Below are 19,265 nucleotides of genomic sequence, written 5' to 3'. Positions count from 1 at the left end.
GCATATCATACTAACATTTTGCTGAAGGAAGGACTTTCTATTACTCTACTAGTGTCTGTTCACAAATAATGTGCCAATAATAATATTCACAAATAATGTGCCAAATATCAAATCTGTGCATTGCGACACAAAAACTTGTGTTAAGTCACAGTCTGCTTTCTATCTATGCAGCTTCGCTCAGATAAAGACAGAGGGGATGGAACTGCCAGATATGTTCTCTCTGGGGAAGGAGCAGGCACAATTTTTCGTATCGATGAGAAGTCTGGGGATTTACATGCTACACAGAGACTGGACAGAGAGGAAAAGGCCTCTTACACACTGCAGGCCCAGGCTTTCAACAAAATCACAGGCCTCCCTCTGGAGCCTGCCACTGAATTCATTGTCAAGATACATGACATCAATGACAATGAGCCCAAATTTACCAAGGCTGTCTACACTGCCAGTGTACCTGAAATGTCAGACGTCGGTGAGTGAATGAAAATTACTTTTTCTCTCGGTGTTGTTATTTGAAGTGCATTTACTGTCATGCTGGAAAACTGCACCAGGGTGTGATATTCCTGTCACTGCAGTGTTTTTAAGGTCATGGATGCCTCAGTGCTGTTGGTTTTTCAAGAGATTATTTTTTATTTTTTTATTTTTTGACTAGTTTTTGGAGCATGTAGTGTTATGGAGTGGAGCATTCAGACAACAGTGAGCTAGACTTTCACAATATTTTGTTGTTGTTGTTTTGCTTGTTTTATTAGGGTAATTTTGTTTCAGCTTTGATTTAAGTATTTATCTTGCCTTGTTAAGTTTAGTTTTTTAGAGGTGTTTTGGCTTTATTGAAGTCTTTATCATGTTGTCCTATCATGTTATTTAACATTACTAGGGGAAACTTGAGTTAGTCTTTGACAAATATATGTTGTGGTGTGTGTTATTAAGTTGTTTTGTTTCGGTATTGAATATTATTATTATTATTATTATTATTATTATTATTATTATTATTATTTTGGTGTGTCCCTAAACTCTGAGTATAAGAGTAAATGAGTACAAGCATTTCCTTTTTATTATTTGGTGTTTGTTGCCACAAAAGTAAATATAAATATGTAAAACAAATAAGACTAGTATCATGGTTCTATTAATAATCAGAAATAACCATATTACCTAAGCATAGCAGTTTTCTAGGAATGTGCATTTAAGGTAGTCAAATGCAAATATGTGAACACTTAAACCAGTGCCTGTAAGACACTGCCTCTCTTGAGTCCTAATGTAGTGCCTGATGGAAGAGATTCTATTTGCTCATCTTATCACATTTACTATTTACATCTAATTTCCATTCTCACATCATCTATCACCACTGTCTCACACAATCAGTGGCTCTGTGCTAGCAGTGACACTGCACCATACATATTCACAGGGCATGCATATTCAGGAGATTCATGCTGCTTCTCAGTAATATCATAATAACCTCTGGTTATCCCGTTTCCAATCAAGTCAGTCCTCAAGCAGTGAAGCAGCCTGCTTGGTATCGTCTCCCCAAAGAAAATCTAATGATGCTCTTCCTTCTCTGATATGGGTTCACATGTCCAGTTGGAATCTATTATAAGGGACTCTACATCTTATTTATGAAATTATTGCCCTCAATCAAGGGGGAACTATCATCATATTATGAAGCACTCGTTACCCTCTGACACACAATCCAAGGACAAAACCAATTCCATCAGTGTTTTCCAATTTAAGGAATGATGGTAAATCTAGGTTAGAGGCACTGTAGCCTTTGAACCATAATGAATGTTAATAATTCAGTTTTGAAAACAAAACAATGACCCAACTATTTGCTTTGTTTTCATGACTGTACCCCTTGATAGTAAATTTATTGAGAGCTTGGTTCTTCACATTTGAGAAATGTAATATAATATAAATGTATTTCCAAACACAATCCTTCCCCCCCAAAAAAGTCTTATATAGAGGCTAATCACTTTAAATGTAATATTGAAGTGACTATGTCTTCTCCACTGCTACCCAAAGGAATATTTCATTGCTCAGAGGTTGCTCTTTCACAGTTCTGCAGACTCGGTTATGTTCTCAATTATGCTTAATTGAAATATTGACTTTGCCTCAGATGCTTATCCTAAAATGCCTGTAAGGAGAAATAAATATTGGCATGCGGTAAGTCAATAAATTTAATGTATTTAGGTTTAAGAAGAATTTGATGAGAAGTATTAAATAAGTATAGTAAAGTTACTTGCAGACTTTAGTATTTAGACATTTTTATTTAAACTGTTGATGTTACACTGTTGACTGTCAGCATAAGAAAGGAGACAAGGCCCGTTCACACTAAGCACGATAACTATAAAGATATAGTTCTAAAAATCGTTCTCAATATTAAAGAATAGCAGAGTCCACACTACAACTACCGTGTAACGATAAAGGCATAGAGATACGGTATCGTTGGAATCATTTTCAGAATGTTTTTTTTCCAGCTGAACATTGACATCCAATCAGAATCCATCCTGCTATAACAAGCTCGAGGATTGAAAGCGGCAGACGCAGGTGCACTCAGAATAAACAGACGATATCGTTTGCTGGTGTGGACACTAATATCGTTATCTTTATAGTTATCGTTCTTGGTGTGAACGGGGCTTTAATCAAACATCTCCATTTGCTCTCCTCTCTATTCTCTAAACTCTTCTTTCTTACTTTATTTTTTTATAGGGACTTTTGTAATAGAAGTCAATGCCACTGATGCAGATGATGCCACATATGGGAACAGTGCTAAACTTGTGTACAGCATCCTGGAAGGGCAGCCCTACTTCTCTGTGGAGCCCGAGACAGGTGAGTCCTCCAAACATCTTGCTGAAAACATATTCTCTGCTGACATACCACTACTATGTATGCCTGAGGCTATTTGACAAAGTGAGGCAGGGATGTGATTTTTTATGTGGAATGTCTGAACCATAAAGATCACACACTGCTGGGCCTGGTTAACACATCCAGCTACAACAAGAATATTTGTTTTACACGAAATGGAATAAAATTTTGAATTGGAGCAAATTACTATGCTTGGCTTGTTTTATTACTTTTGCTGGGAAGAACAGAAGTTAAGGTTGATAAATGTTGCAAAATAAAGGTTATGGATGAAAAATATTAAGATGAAGGTATAAATACAAACCCAAGCAGGAAAAGAAAATACTGGCTCTTTAAGAAAGTATGCTATAAAACCAACAAATATATTATTAGAAAAAAATATTAAAGGTATATATTATGTACATTATGCACATAATATACATATTATGCTCTTTTACAAAGTCTTGATTTTGTTTTTGGGGTGTAGAGCAGGCTCTCATACTAGGTTGTTTGAAAAACACATTATTTTTCACATATTTTACATTATTACAACACCTCAAAATCAAATCAATTTGAGCGTGATTTAAACCCGGATGATTGTAACCACTCTAAGTTTGTCTGTCTTGGGAAAGCTAGTGTGTCTCCAACATAATGATAACACTCATTGTCTTCTCTAGTACAGCTCAACAAGGTCTCGTCCCATTCGTCAATATTTGTGATATCACAAATCCCGGAAAATATTAGTTTTAGTCAAAACGAGTCGTTCGTTGTAGTTTTTGAAAAGTGAAATATTAAAAAAAAAAATATCTCCTTTTGAATTGCACTTTGAGCTTTGTAACTATGCAGATCTTTTTATGCTTTTACACAACAACATTAAAACTAAACTAACTAAGTTGAAAAAGTGAAAAAGCATAATTGTGATGGTAATGAATGTGATAGGAAGCAAAAGCAGTGTGAACAAATATTTATTGACGACAAATACGGTGAACACAAACTCCGTGAAGACAATGATGAACTCCGTGGGTGATGATGTTATCTCTCGGCTGGGTGGCGCAGTGGCTTGATGGCTGGTGATGACGTGGCGTGAATCTCCCGTGATGAATACAATCCAGTGACGATCAACGGCGAAATAAACAATCCAACACGAACAAGACCAAGACAACCCAACAAGACAGTCCAACATCCGGAACAACTATCAGACAAGGAAGGAGAGAATGAGGTGAGTATATGTAGCTGACGGTAATGTGAGACACCTGGTGCGGGGACTGATTAGCAGCTGATTCCAATGAGCATGATGAAACCACATGAAAGACACCAAATCACAGGACCTGAGAACACAGCCGATCCATGCACCGTGACAGTACCCCCTCTCTTAGGAACGTCCCCTGACGTTCCCAGCCTCCTGTACCTGTTGATTGAAATCATCAATAAGAGAGTGATCCAATATATCTCTAGCAGGAACCCAACTTCTCTCCTCCGGACCGTAACCTTCCCAGTCCACCAAGTACTGGAATCCGCGTCCCCTCCGTCTAGAGTCCAGAATACGATTGACCGAATAGGTTGGTTCCCCGTCTACGAGCCGCGGCGGTGGGGGAACCGGGGCAGGCGGATTAATACGAGCAAAAAATACAGGTTTAATTTTTGATACATGGAACACGGGATGAATCCTCCTGTACGCTGGAGGAAGATTGAGGCGGACTGCCACCGGACTAATGATCTTGGTGACAGAAAACGGGCCAATAAATTTGGGAGCAAGTTTATTAGCAACGGATCGGAGAGGAATGTTCTTGGTAGAAAGCCACACTTTGGAACCAACGACGTATACGGGAGGCCTCGACCGGTGGCGATCGGCTTTGGCCTTGGTGCGCGCTCCCACCTGGACCAGAGTCTCACGGGCTCTGGTCCATGTGCGACGGCACCTCTGGACGAAGGCGTGAGCGGAAGGGACCGCGACTTCGGATTCCAGACTGGGAAAAATAGGTGGCTGGTACCCTATACTACATTCAAATGGGGACAGGCCCGTGGCAGACACTGGTAAGGAATTGTGTGCGTACTCCACCATCGACAGCTGCTGACACCAGGAGGAAGGATTTCGAGCGACCATACATCGTAGTGTTCTCTCCAAATCTTGGTTGGCTCTCTCAGTTTGCCCATTGCTTTGAGTATGGAACCCCGAAGAGAGACTAACAGTGGCCCCCAGAAGTTTACAAAACTCTCGCCAAAATTTGGACACAAACTGGGGTCCTCTGTCAGAGACCACGTCTATCGGGAGGCCATGTAACCGAAAGACGTGATCAATGACTGTTACCGCTGTCTCCTTGGCTGAAGGTAATTTGGGCAAGGGGATGAAATGAACCGCCTTCGAGAACCGGTCCACCACGGTCAAAACTACCGTGTTACCCAGAGAGGGTGGGAGGGCGGTGACAAAATCTAGCGCAATGTGGGACCAGGGTCTCGAAGGGATTGGCAGCGGTTGTAGGAGCCCATCTGGGGGTCTGTTAGAAGTCTTACCAGTGGCACAAACTGAGCAAGCCAAAACAAAACTGCGAACATCACGAGCCATGAGTGGCCACCAAAATCTTTGCTTGACCAAATGTAAGGTGCGACTTACCCCTGGATGACATGCCACATTGGAACAATGACCCCATTGGATAACTTCGGACCGAAGACTTTCTGGCACAAACAAACGGTTAGGTGGGCAACCGGCCGGAGGCATTACCCCATGTAAGGCTGTCTTTACCTTCGATTCGACCTCCCAACTGAGAGTAGAAACAATAAGTGTCTCAGAAAATATACTCTCGGGAGTGGACGGGCGATCGGAGCGGTCAAAAATTCGAGATAAAGAATCGGGTTTGATGTTTTTGGAACCCGGGCGGTACGAAAGTGTAAAATCAAAACGTCCGAAAAAAAGTGCCCACCTAGCCTGCCTAGAGTTTAGTCTTTTGGCAGTTCTGATGTATTCTAGATTCTTATGATCGGTCCAAACCATGAAGGGTACCCCTGACCCCTCCAACCAATGACGCCATTCCTCCAATGCCAGCTTGACTGCCAACAGCTCTCTGTTACCAATATCGTAATTTGACTCTGCTGGCGACAAACGATGAGAGAAAAACGCGCAGGGATGCATCTTGTCGTCCGAGGGTGAGCGCTGTGAAAGCACCGCACCTACCCCCACCTCTGACGCGTCGACCTCTACCACGAACTGACGTGACGGATCAGGGGTAACAAGGATGGGGGCCGAAACAAAGCGCCGTTTGAGGTTGGCAAACGCAGCTTCCGCTGCGTCTGACCACCTGAACGCCGTTCTGGGAGAGGTCAAGGCAGTCAGAGGCGCGGCTAGTTGGCTGTAATTGCGAATAAAACGCCGGTAAAAATTGGCGAACCCCAGAAACCTTTGTAGGGCCTTACGGGAATCTGGACTTGGCCAATCTACCACAGCCTTGATCTTCTCGGGATCCATGCGCATACCCTCGGCTGACACGATGTAACCCTAGAAAAGGAACAGACTGTGCATGAAAGTTGCATTTCTCCGCCTTGACAAAAAGCCCATTCTCTAACAGCCTCTGAAGCACTCGTCTGACGTGTTGAACATGTTCCTGGAGAGAAGAAGAAAAAATCAATATGTCGTCCAGGTAGACATATATGAACTGATCGACCATATCTCTCAACACATCATTAACGAGTGCCTGAAAGACACCTGGGGAGTTGGACAAGCCGAAGGGCATGACCAAGTACTCAAAGTGCCCCCTGGGGGTATTAAAGGCAGTCTTCCATTCATCTCCCCTCCTGATGCGAACCAAATGATAAGCGTTTCTTAAGTCCAATTTAGTGAAGATCGATGCTCCCTGCAACCTCTCGAAGGCTGAAGATATCAACGGCAAAGGATAAGTATTCTTTATAGTGATATTATTCAGCCCTCGGTAATCAATACAAGGTCGCAGAGATCCATCTTTCTTCCCCACAAAAAAGAACCCCGCCCCCGCTGGAGAAGAGGAGGATCGAATGAACCCGGCTGCTAGAGAATCATAAATGTATTTCTCCATAGCCTCTCTCTCAGGAATAGAAAGTGAGTATAACTTGCCCTTAGGCGGAGACGTACCTGGCAGTAATTCTATAGCACAGTCATAGGGACGATGAGGAGGGAGAGAAGCAGCCCGAGACTTACTGAACACTTCCTTCAGGTCGAGGTACTCCGCGGGCACGTTACACAGATCCGCCGCCTTCTCCTGCAACACAGACTCAGATACAGACGGACAGGCAGACACAAGACAAGACTCATGACATTTAATGCTCCACTCAGACACCGATTTCAGCTGCCAATCAATCCGGGGGTTGTGTTTGATGAGCCAGGGATGTCCTAAGACCACGGGTGCGTGGGATGAGTCCAGGATGTAAAAGGAGATGCTCTCACGGTGGTTACCAGATACCGTGAGAGTGATGGGTTCCGTGATGGTGGTGATGGTGGGAAGCGTCTGACCATTGAGTGCGTGGACTGCAATAGAACTGGTGAGGGGGAGGAGGGGAACATGATTTTGATGCGCAAAAGTAGAATCCATAAAGTTACCTTCAGCCCCTGAATCCAAAAGTGCAGTGCAGTGCAGGTCCAGACGATGCCATCTAAGCCTGACCGGGAGGAGCGTGGAGGTAGATCTGAACGAGGACTTGATAGCGGAGATCCCACCCGACAGTAGCCCCTTCCTTACTGCCGGGCTGGCCCTTTTACCGGGCAGCTAAAGGCGAAATGTCCCGCCGCCCCGCAGTACAGGCAAAGGCCGTGAGATCTCCGCCTCTCCCTCTCCTCCCGAGTCAACCGAGCTCGACCCACCTGCATGGGCTCGTGATCCTGGAATGGGCCGACCGCGTCGTTGCCACTGGCTCGAACTGGAGGTCCCTCCCCAGGGGGAAACCGAGCAGTTAAACACCACCGCTCGGTTCGGGAGAGTCGAGCGTCTACCCGTAGTGCCAGATCGATGAGGCCGTTGAGATCAGCGGGTAGATCCAGGGCGTAGATCTCACGTTGGACACGGTCAGCCAGCCCATGCAGGAACATGTCCCACTGCGCCTCCTCGTTCCATCGGCACTCCGCCGCCAGGGTGCGAAACTCGATAGAAAAGTCTGAGACGGATCTCTCCCCCTGTTTGAGATCCGTCAAACGCCGCGCGGCCTCTCTTCCAGTGGCCGCGCGGTCAAACACCCGCTTCATCTCGGCGGAGAGCGCCGAGAACGAGGCACAACACGGATCTTGGTTCTCCCATACCGCCGTGCCCCACAGTGCCGCCTTCCCCGTTAACAGTGTGAGCGCGAACGCCACTTTGCTTACCTCACTGGTAAACGTGCGAGGTTGCAATGAAAAGTGCATGGAGCATCTAGTGAGGAAAGCCCGGCAGAAGTTTGGCTCACCGCTGTAAAGCTCTGGTGGGGGAAGGCGGGGTTCGGGTGACTGGGCAGCCCCGGATGGTTCCTGGTGGGCGGGCGGCATGGGTGGTGGGGTTGGCGCAGTGGGTTGTTGCCAGTTCTGCATCCGCTGGGTGAGCTCAGATACCTGCGCCACAAGAGCTCGGATCGCTGTTCCCGTATCCGCCGAGCTCTTCTCCTGGGTCTCCAGGCGAGAGATGCAGGAACGTAAAGCCTCCTCAGCCGTGAGTGGGGTGGAGCCTGCTGCTTCCATAAGTGGTCTGATAGTTCTGTGATGGTAATGAATGTGATAGGAAGCAAAAGCAGTGTGAACATATATTTATTGACGACAAATACGGTGAACACAAACTCCGTGAAGACAATGATGAACTCCGTGGGTGATGATGTTATCTCTCGGCTGGGTGGCGCAGTGGCTTGATGGCTTGTGATGACGTGGCGTGAATCTCCCGTGATGAATACAATCCAGTGACGATCAACGGCGAAATAAACAATCCAACACGAACAAGACCAAGACAACCCAACAAGACAGTCCAACATCCGGAACAACTATCAGACAAGGAAGGAGAGAATGAGGTGAGTATATGTAGCTGACGGTAATGTGAGACACCTGGTGCGGGGACTGATTAGCAGCTGATTCCAATGAGCATGATGAAACCACATGAAAGACACCAAATCACAGGACCTGAGAACACAGCCGATCCATGCACCGTGACAATAATAGGACCCCTTTAAAAAATAAAAATAAATAAAAAATAAAGTTACTGTTTAGTATGCAGTAGGTTACCTGGGAATAAACTGTGAATAAATTGTGGATAAATAAATGATTATATATATATGTGCTTTGGGGAAAAAAGTAAGAATTTATCATAATAAATGAAAAAGTATCTAAATAAATTAAAAGGTGCAATATGGATTCTTTATTTTATTACTAATAAATGCAGAATATGCATTGTGTGTATGGAGAGAAAATTTGATTTACATTTACATTATATACATTAGGATATTACAATATTATGTTTTCCTGCTTGTTGGTCATACTATATTTTCTGTCCAGGAATTGTCAGAGTAGCTCTTTCCAATATGGACCGAGAAGTGAGGAAGGAGTATCAGGTGGTTGTACAAGCGAAAGACATGGCAGGACAGATGGGTGGTCTGTCTGGAACCACTATGGTCAACGTCACCCTTACAGATGTTAATGACAGCCCGCCACGTTTTGCTTACAGTAAGATATCACTAAATTATGATTAAGTGCTTATTAAGCACTTATTAAGTGCTTTTGAATTCAATGTGAATTGCAACCCATCTACTGTTTGAATAGTTTTTCTGACATATTGCATTTCTTGAACTCTGAATTGTATTTTTCAATGTATTTTCAAGTGAGAAATAGTATTTAAAAAAATTGCATGAAGATAAAACAAATGTTGAGTTCACTTAAATTCTGCTTAATTAGCTGTTTGCTATTGGTTGGCATTCTAGTTAAGCAAAATGTGTAAAGATTTTTTGTCAAGAATAACATGCACCAATGAAAATACATCTAGTATTGCGCATTAAGACTGCATTAAATAATTGAATAGGGTAAATCTTGACTTTAAACACCATGAAGGGCTTAGAATTAAGACTCAAAAAGGGCATACAATTGTGCTTATATGGTTTAAATGAACATAACCTCTTTCATTTTCAAGGTTCTTACCACCTAAGCACTTATGAGTCAGCAGAAATCGGATCAACTGTGGGTCAAATCAAAGCCAACGATGGTGACGAGGGAGAAAATGCTGAAATGAAATACAGAATTGTAGATGGAGATGGCAAAGAATATCTTGATATATTAACAGATGAGACAACCCAAGAGGGTGTTATCGTTGTCAAGAAGGTAAAACCCTATATCGGTGTTTATGAATATGTTATGATTTAAGATGCTTTGAAACCAAACACACTTATTGATCTTCATCCAGAAACTAGACTATGAAAGCAAGCGCGTTTACACAGTGAAAGTGGAGGTGACGAACACATACCAGGACCCCAACTTCGCTGATCTGGGCCCATTCTTAGACACAGCCATCATCAAGGTCACGGCCAAAGATGTAGATGAGCCTCCTGTCTTCAGCAGGCCTCAGTATGTCTTTGAGGTCAATGAGGACACACCAAAGGGAATAGCAGTTGGAACTATTACAGCCTGGGACCCTGATGCCACACATTACCCAATCCAGTGAGCATTTGAAATATTTAATTATTCAACATTTACTGCAGGGACTTCACTAAAACGATTTGCACCCACGGTAGCATATGGTAGTTTATTTCCACACGCTGTCTGCACTGCACCCGATTCTCTAAATAAATTATGCAAATCAGATAACGGCACACACACGCCCAACAAAAAAAAATCTGTTGAATGCAATTCCCAATCTTGCAGACTGGTATAGCTTCAGGTTGTGGAAGATGAATCTGACATAATTTAGTGCCTGAATCAACTCTTTAAAATGACAAAAATGCACTCGACCGCAGAAATAATATATCCAAACAGTGTGTTTGGATATATGTCCAGTTTTCGCTCTTCTTCTTTATTTGATTATCATACGATGAATTGCTGAAGCCATGATGCCTAGAAAATGTACAAAAACACCAATAGTGCTGACTTTTGGTGTGTAATATATTATCTATAAGCCTAATTTGCATGGAAAATATTGGTATGCAGCGAAAAGGATGACCATTTGAATATGTATGTCACAGTGCTACATGCAGATTGTGCAATTTAAAGTGGTTCATACAGTACAGCAAAGGGTCACAGTAATCTCATTTAGAATACAGTTTTTCTCAGTTGCTTTGGTACATTTCTCAAATCATCCTTGAGATTTGCAAAACAGTAAGTGCATTTCTCAAAACAACTCGTACAAATAGCAAAACACAATGGATTACCTGCTAAAGCCAATCTCTTGCTCAAAATACTTAGTTCATCTCTCAAAAATAAATATATGTGTCAATGAACATGTCAGTGCCATCAGAATGACAAGTCCTTGTGTCATAGTTTATGGATAAGACAGTCAAATCGCTTAGTCATGTTGTCAATATAACAGTGTACGGATGTTCTGATGTAAACTATGGCAACTTTTTGGATGACAGTTACTGTATTGAACAGTATGCCATATGCTTATGTATGCCATATATCCATTTCAAAAGTACACATTTACACATTACTGTATATATTATGGGATACTGATTGAAAGAGAATGGATATAAAAATACTTTTACTAGTGGTCTGACCCAAAAAATAATGTCATTGTGATGAAAAGGAAAAAGAAATATGGCCACAAAGATGAAAATAAAAAATAAGTCCATTGTCAGAATTTGTAACTTGTGTTGTCCTCTCTCTATACAATATATGCTTTCCAACTGAAGATTCATGAGATGAACCTTTGAGCTATTTCAGAGAAATGGTTTATCATTGGTTGATCTACATTCTCTTCAATTAGTTCTCTTCATTAGTCAAGGTTTACTTGCACAATTCATGCTAAATTTACAAAAATCTAATAATAATGTGTAAAAAAAAAAAAAAAAAAAAAAACTGCTTGGCAGTTTATGAAAACTAGATTAACCATTTTGCATTTAATGACTTATACGATGAACTAATGCCTAGATGTATTGAGGGGTAGGAAACTGCAGATAAATGTGCGTAATCAATTGCATGAATGTACGAAAGCAATCACAACTTGTTCAAAAGAATGAGAAACTGGTTTTATGATGTGTATAAATGACTAGATGATGTGGAGGTTGTACAAGTAGTTTTGAGAATTTCATTTCTGATTTGAAAAATGCACCAAAGTGACTGAGAAAAACTGTAATACCCTGACAGTTGGCCTTTGTCTAATATAATCCAAGTTATAATATGCAATGGCTGCCCTTCTTTAAATTTCATGGAATGTCAGTGACTGTTGTCATTTTTTTCCTTTCTTTCTTAAACGTGTCCATAGATATGCAATAGATCAACACACAGACGCAGAGAGACTCTACCACATTGACCCCAAGAATGGATCCATCACAATTCTTAAGTCTCTTGACAGGGAACTGTCAAAGTGGCACAACATCTCAGTCCTGGCCAGTGAAATAAGTAAGAGAGCACATGCATAACGAAATAGCATGGTGACACATCATATGTATATACAGTATACTGCCTTCTTTACATTGTGATAATCTTTACATTATTCCTCTAGATAACCCTCATCAAAGAAGCCGTGTTCCTGTCTTGATAAAGGTTTTGGATGTGAATGACAATGCGCCAGAATTTGCCATGATTTATGAGACATTTGTGTGTGAGAATGTCAAAGCTGGGCAGGTATTTATACTTTATCCTTGCTTATGACTGTTATGAATGTATCATTTAAAAAAATGTGAATGCTTTTTATATAAAATGAAATGGTTCAAAAACCTGCCTACCATTCCAGCTCATACAGACTATCAGTGCCATCGACACAGACGATCCTCTTGTGGGTCACAAATTTGTATTCAGCTTGAGTTCAATGAATCCAAACTTCACCATCTTTGATAATGAAGGTGAATAAATCGTTCCTTTGACGTTTCAATCTCGAATCTTATGGAAAATGCATGTGTTTAATCTTCTTTTCTGTTTTGGCACCAACAAAAACAGCTTTATTTTTGCTGTTGTTTGACTCAGCATGAGATAATATCTTCAGCTCTGACTGTTTGAATGTTCTCTTAACCCCCACCTCTCCCAAAGATAACACAGCCAGAATCCTGACCAGAAGAAGTGGATTTAACAGGCGTGAAATGAGTGTCTACTATCTGCCAGTAGTTATCTCCGACAGCGACTACCCCATCCAGAGCAGCACCAGCACGTTGACCATTCGCGTGTGCAGTTGTGACGCCACCGGCAACATGCGTTCCTGCAGTGTCGACGCGTTGCTGCTCTCTGCTGGCCTCAGCACTGGGGCCCTAGTGGCGATACTTCTCTGTATCCTCATCCTGCTTAGTGAGTTAATGGCCATCGGATTTTAGAATTCACATCATAACCCAAGGCAGACTTGTTATAGTTTTATTTTTTTTATTTATTCAATTTGCCTTCTCAGGTTAGTTTAGTGTTCATTAGCTTCCATCTCCAGGTATTAGTTTTCTGGTTTCAGTATTTATTTTAGTTTTTCAGTATTTATTTTAGTTTTAGTATTTTAGAACTTCCAAAGTTGAAATGTAAAAAAAAAAAAAAAAAAAAAAACAACAAAAAAAAAAAGACATCTTTAATAGTGTTCATTTTCTCAGCACAGCAGGCACGTGCACACATAGACATGAAAGGGGGCTTGAGCACCTGCCCTTTTTATTCCTGGAGAGAAAGTGCCCTTTTTTTCTGGGATGCTTTTTTTTATTTTTGAAAAATAATATATATTTCTGTTTGCACACAGCTTCCCTGTCAAACAAATATATTTATTGAAATTTAGTATCTAAATATCAGGTCAGGAGTTCTGAAGCGCTCCCTCTCCCTCTCCCCCGATTGTTAAACCCGATTGTATTGCTTCCGCTAAAGAAAATAGTCTGCTCCGTCTCTACGGTTAGAATCCTGTGAGTCCATAGCAATGCTCTGATTTGCATGGCAACGGTCTGTTATACTCCGCACAGCGATCTGTTGGTTATAACAGACCGCATTCTACATTGGAATTCAACCAAGCCATGTAATAAAATAAGTTAATAAAATAAGCATATATCACCACCAGGTGATATGCTTTAGTTATTTTGTTTATCCTATTTACCTGCATTTCCCTGTCAATTAGATGCAAATGTGCGCATTTTGACGCCTAATTTGCATACAGAACGTCCCCAGTTATTGACTTAGGCTACATCAAGAGTCTTTCCCCCTGAAATTTAGAAATCTAAATTGGTGAATTTTTATAAGAAATCTACAGATGCAAACAGAGGATACACTCTAAAAAATGTAGTAAATCTGAGTAACTGCATCTGGTACATTAATAAATAAAACTGAGTAGAAATAAGTTAACATTAAACTTTAAAATTAACAATATTTATAAATTAACTATTTAAGTAATTTAACTTTTTTTATTTCCTAGAAACCTTTATAAAATAGTATTCCATACCATCACAAATACATACATGACATTGGCTTTTATTGAATTTTTACTCAATTATTTTGGTAAGTTTAATTTTAAAGTGTTATGTATTCTGATAACACCAAAATAATTAAAACGATGTAGTGCCTTGTGCAAAAATAAACAAATAATTAGTAAAACACGCCCCTCTGTTTGATGCAGTTATTTAGGTTATTCTAAATATGAAGAGTTCAGATGAAAAATCCTCTAAGTGCCATCTGAAATTTCCTTCAATAATGATAATTTTTATTAAGCTTGTATGTTTATGTTCACTTATTTCACATTACTGGCAATGAAAATTACCTATTAATTGTCATTTAAGTTAAATTACTGAACTTAAATACGAGCTTGAAAAAAAAAAGCTCATAAGAAAATTTCAGATGGCACTTAGAGGCTTTTGCATCTGAACTCTTCATATATACTTGAAACTAGTAGCATAGAAAATGTTTTCAAAACATGCACATTGTGGAATGGTTTCCTTTGCTGCTCTATAAACCTAGTGAATACTAAGGAGACCATGGTTTCTGTGAACTGATTATTTTGTAGACATCTTTTGAAAATGAAACAATTGCGTGAGTTTGAGGAAGATAAAATTAATTAACTTTTTAAATTATTTTTTTTTAAAAGGAAGTCAGAGTTGCGTTAATATATATATATATATATATATATATATATATATATATATATATATATATATATATATACTTTTTTGTAAACAAAAAAAAAAAAAAAAAAAACTAATTATGAGAAGTGCCCTTTATTTCACTTGAGCCCCTGCCCCTCAAAATGTCTGTGCACGTCCCTGCAGCACAGTCTAGTATTATTACAGTCTAGTGGTATTTTCTCATCTAATTCAGGCAAGTTGTATCAAGAATTTAATTGTGATTCACACTCATTTTTTATGACATAATTATGACAGATTATATAAATTTTGAGTGTGAATCACAATTGAATTCTAAAAAAACCTAAAACTAAAATTAGTTTAGGGATGATTTTTTGTGTCATGAAAATGTATTTAGTTCAGTTTACTGTTGTTTTTCCCAGCAATTTATTTTAATTTTATTTTATTTTCATTTTAAATTAATGACATAAATAGCTACACATATTTTCTTCCATATTGTGATGTACATCTGAGTAAAATAGATTAACCATAAATAAATAAATAAAGGAAAATCTGAATGAGAGATTGTAAAGGGCCAGGCTTTAAGTGGGCTAAATGATTGGGTGAAGTCCTGTATACATCACAAGACAAGTCTGTCATTTAACTGGAAGATCCATTTTGATAAAAAAATAAAAAAATAAATAAATATTACAAGCTAAAAAAAATGTTCAACAAATGATAGCCATGTATGAATGAATTCTTGTCAATAAGATAAATAAAATGCATTTACAAAATAAACAGGGTGAATTTCCATTTTTATGCCGACTTTAACAATAACAACACTAACCAAGGCGTATCTTTTCACTCTTTTCCAGTGATCGTGGTGTTGTTCTCAGCTCTAAAGAAGCAGAGGAGAAAGGAACCGCTGATCATCTCCAAAGAGGATGTCAGGGATAACGTAGTCAGCTACAATGACGAGGGCGGTGGCGAAGAGGACACGCAGGCTTTTGACATTGGCACACTGCGCCACCCGGAGGTGATTGAAAGCAACAAGCTTCGCCGAGACATCATCCCCGAGATGCTGTTTCCCTATCACAGACCTTCACCCATGAAGGAGTGCGCCGATGTCAGAGACTTCATTATTAGCAGACTGCAAGAAAATGACACAGACCCTTTCGCGCCTCCCTATGACTCTCTTGCCACTTACGCATATGAGGGCAATGCATCAATTGCTGAGTCACTGAGCTCTCTGGAGTCCTCTGTGACTGAGGGAGACCATGAATATGATTACCTCTCTAACTGGGGCCCGCAATTTAAAAAGCTTGCTGACATGTACATCGGGAAGGATACGGGAGTTGCCATCTAGGCTCCTGTTCAATGACATTCTTATTATCTGTATGTACGCTCGGATCTCACTCTGCGCTCTGAGGCATAACTTGAAAAGGAAGAAAAAAAAAGGATACTTCACAAGTCCTCGTTCTTTGTTTTCTACCAACAGCAGAATTTCACTTTTATGGTGGATTTTTTAGTGGATGGTGTTGTGGTAAGGTGATTTTGTGTTAATAGGAGAAGTGATGGTGAATTTTTTTTTTTATTAGAGAAAAAAAAACGACTGAGGAGCAAAACAAATTTTGTGAATAAATACATGGACAGTGACAAGACTGCCTTTAACTGACTGTAAATAACTTTTCCCTGTTCCTCTTCCCTGATGATGGTGACATATCCTGTATCACAAATCACATTGTGCTACATTTTTTGTTCCATGATGTTATGACAAAAACAATTGATGATAAATTAATTATGTTTCTTAGAAATTCTTTAAATGTATGTGTTTTTTTTTATTATTATATTTTATTTTTATGAATATTGGCCCCCTAGGCAAAAAAAAAAAAAGTAAATTTCTCCAACTTTCTTTTTTTGTTGAAAGAAATGAGGTTATTATTATTATTATTATTATTATTATTTTATTCAGTTACAGTGAATGGGAACTGAAGCCTTCAAGCCTATATAAATATGCAAAAACATTATAAAAATATAATACAAAAAATATTTAATGTCTTTCAAAGTAATTTGATGCTTTATGTGAACATATATTTGAGTCCATTTTTAAGAATTTGAATAATCTTTTCAATGAACTGGTTGATTCACTTCACAAAACTGCTTTGAATGATTAATTTACAAATTAGATTGATCCAGTTCCCAAAATCTACTCACTGGCTCAATTTAGGAAACATTATCTGTAAATAATGATTAAAGTTTGGTATATATCTCACGCAAAGCTAATGTTTGACTTCAGAAGTCTTATAATATTGCACGAATGTAATGTATGTATTCATTTAAGGTGCTTTTGCTACCTTTTTTTATCTTGAAAGCTTCAGTTCTCATTCTTGGTGATTGTATGGAACAAAGTACTTAGGAAAGTCTCCAGAATTTATGTTTTACAGAAGAAAGTAGGCTATGTCATACAGGATTGTAACGATGTGATGCTGAGTAAAGAATCAGAATTTTCATTTTTTGGATATACTGTCTCTTTAACAGGACTTTCCATAAAGGGATTTCAGTTAAATTGTCTACATTTAAATGTGAGTGGAGAAATGTTTTATCACAGACTCAGCCTCTCTACACATCTTGTGAAGTGCTCCCTTGTTGAAACATAATTGCAGCATTATCATTACAGCACTGAAAGCTTACAGAGGAACAGGGGAGCATTTCTACATCTGTATGAGATGTAGTTCAATTCAACTTCATTTGCTTGTGTGAAGTTTGCTTAATTTGCAAAACTGCAGATTACATTGAAATCAAACTGGAATGCTGCAGTACACTGAGCTTGTGTGAATGAATGTTGTCAAAGTGTTTTATATTCACATTTTTTAAGTATATATTTTAATAAAAAATATGAATGCACTTATGGCCGCCTAACTTTTTTCTTCTAATATATATATATATATATATATTGTTAGGTTTCATTATATCTCTATAACTCACAAAGGCCAAGAATTGAAGGTTGACTGATGTTAGGTGGCATTTGCTGAGAGACAATCAGGGTTCTCTGCTGAAGATCTTCTAAAGCAAAATCTTTTTCCACTGTGGCCTGCCAAATTTTGGAATTGTTTTGGCCTGAATTGGCCAATCTTAGCTGTGAGAATTAATTTGAATTTCCCCAGTGGACACTTAACAGGTTCTGCATTTTCTAGAAAACTACAGTAACAGTATGTTTAATGCAAATGTTTAATTTAAACGGTTGCTGTTGTGCTGTGGAATAATTTATTTGTGCTGTCAAACTTTAGTTTCACAAATGTAGTTATTCTGTATTGACAGCCAACGTAGAACACGGAGAGAACTCCTTTAATCAAATATTCTCTCAGATTATTTTTGACAGTTTGTCTTAAAAAAGGAACAACATGCACATAATCATTCTGCTGCAATAATCAGACTTTTTGAGGTATAATAATGCATAGTTTAATTAATTTAAATACTACAAGCAGCTACATTGTTATGGTAAATGTAACTTAAAAAAAGAGTTTGGAAAAAAAAAATGTTTTCCCTACAGCAGCATATCTTTACTTCAAAGTAAAATCCATTGTTTGAGATATTAACTTAAAGCATAGTAACTGTTTTCGAAAGCTTCTGAATTGTCAAATTGAGGTTCCAATTGTCAGATTACATCATTGAGGATGTCTAAGAAAAAAAAATATTATAATGTGTAAATTAATGTAATTTCTCTCTTAATTCGCATTGTAGTGGTTACTTTTTTAATGAAACACATGCGGCTGACAAAAAACACCACTTTGCTTATCAAGTCAAGTCAAGTCAAGTCTGCTTTATTGTCAATTCTTCCACATGTACAGTACATACATACAGAGAATCTAAATTGCGTTACTCTCAGACCCCTGGTGCATACAGATAACATTAACAGTAGAGCCTAAAAATCTAGATCACATTTGAAAATCTAGATCAGATTGTATCTGTCATTTGCAATAGTTTAATCTCACAATATCAGAGATATTTCAGTTTAGGACTGGATTTCTAGGACCAGAGGGTTTTTGTTGTTGTTGTTGATGTTAGAGAAGACCTAATTAAAACCCAAAAGAAACAGGTGCAAATAAAAATGTTTGTTTTTACATTTATTGTTTGTTTGTTAGTTTTTACACAGGTGACGCAGACTTACTCTTGAATATAAGGCTTGTATAAAACATTCTTTCAGTTATTTTAGCTGTGCAAAAAGAGTAAAGATAAAAAAATAATAATAATTTATATTTTTATCTGCTTACTCCCAGGGCGTCCTACAAGAAGTAGTTGACTTTGTTTCTTCAGTAGAA

The 19,265-nt window shown here is 39.1% G+C and overlaps 1 protein-coding gene across 1 annotated transcript in view; it reads left to right on the top strand.

Moving 5' to 3' along the window:
- cdh10a (cadherin 10, type 2a (T2-cadherin)) overlaps positions 1-16,533 on the top strand; it is a 32,329-nt gene extending 15,796 nt beyond the window's left edge. Inside the window, exons 3-12 of the mRNA XM_059501816.1 lie at positions 172-466; positions 2,695-2,814; positions 9,296-9,463; positions 9,924-10,111; positions 10,194-10,447; positions 12,207-12,343; positions 12,447-12,568; positions 12,678-12,786; positions 12,971-13,222; positions 15,822-16,533. Coding sequence (XP_059357799.1) covers positions 172-466; positions 2,695-2,814; positions 9,296-9,463; positions 9,924-10,111; positions 10,194-10,447; positions 12,207-12,343; positions 12,447-12,568; positions 12,678-12,786; positions 12,971-13,222; positions 15,822-16,312 — 2,136 coding nt within the window. The 3' untranslated portion in view covers positions 16,313-16,533. The remainder of the gene's footprint in view (positions 1-171; positions 467-2,694; positions 2,815-9,295; positions 9,464-9,923; positions 10,112-10,193; positions 10,448-12,206; positions 12,344-12,446; positions 12,569-12,677; positions 12,787-12,970; positions 13,223-15,821) is intronic.
- The last annotated feature ends 2,732 nt before the right edge of the window (positions 16,534-19,265 follow it).

The sequence above is a fragment of the Carassius carassius genome, chromosome 20, assembly GCF_963082965.1.
Source record: "Carassius carassius chromosome 20, fCarCar2.1, whole genome shotgun sequence".
NCBI classification, from domain to species: Eukaryota; Metazoa; Chordata; class Actinopteri; order Cypriniformes; family Cyprinidae; genus Carassius; species Carassius carassius.
The sequence above is the reverse complement of the archived record's forward strand: the minus strand, read 5'-3'. Positions and strand labels throughout refer to the sequence as shown.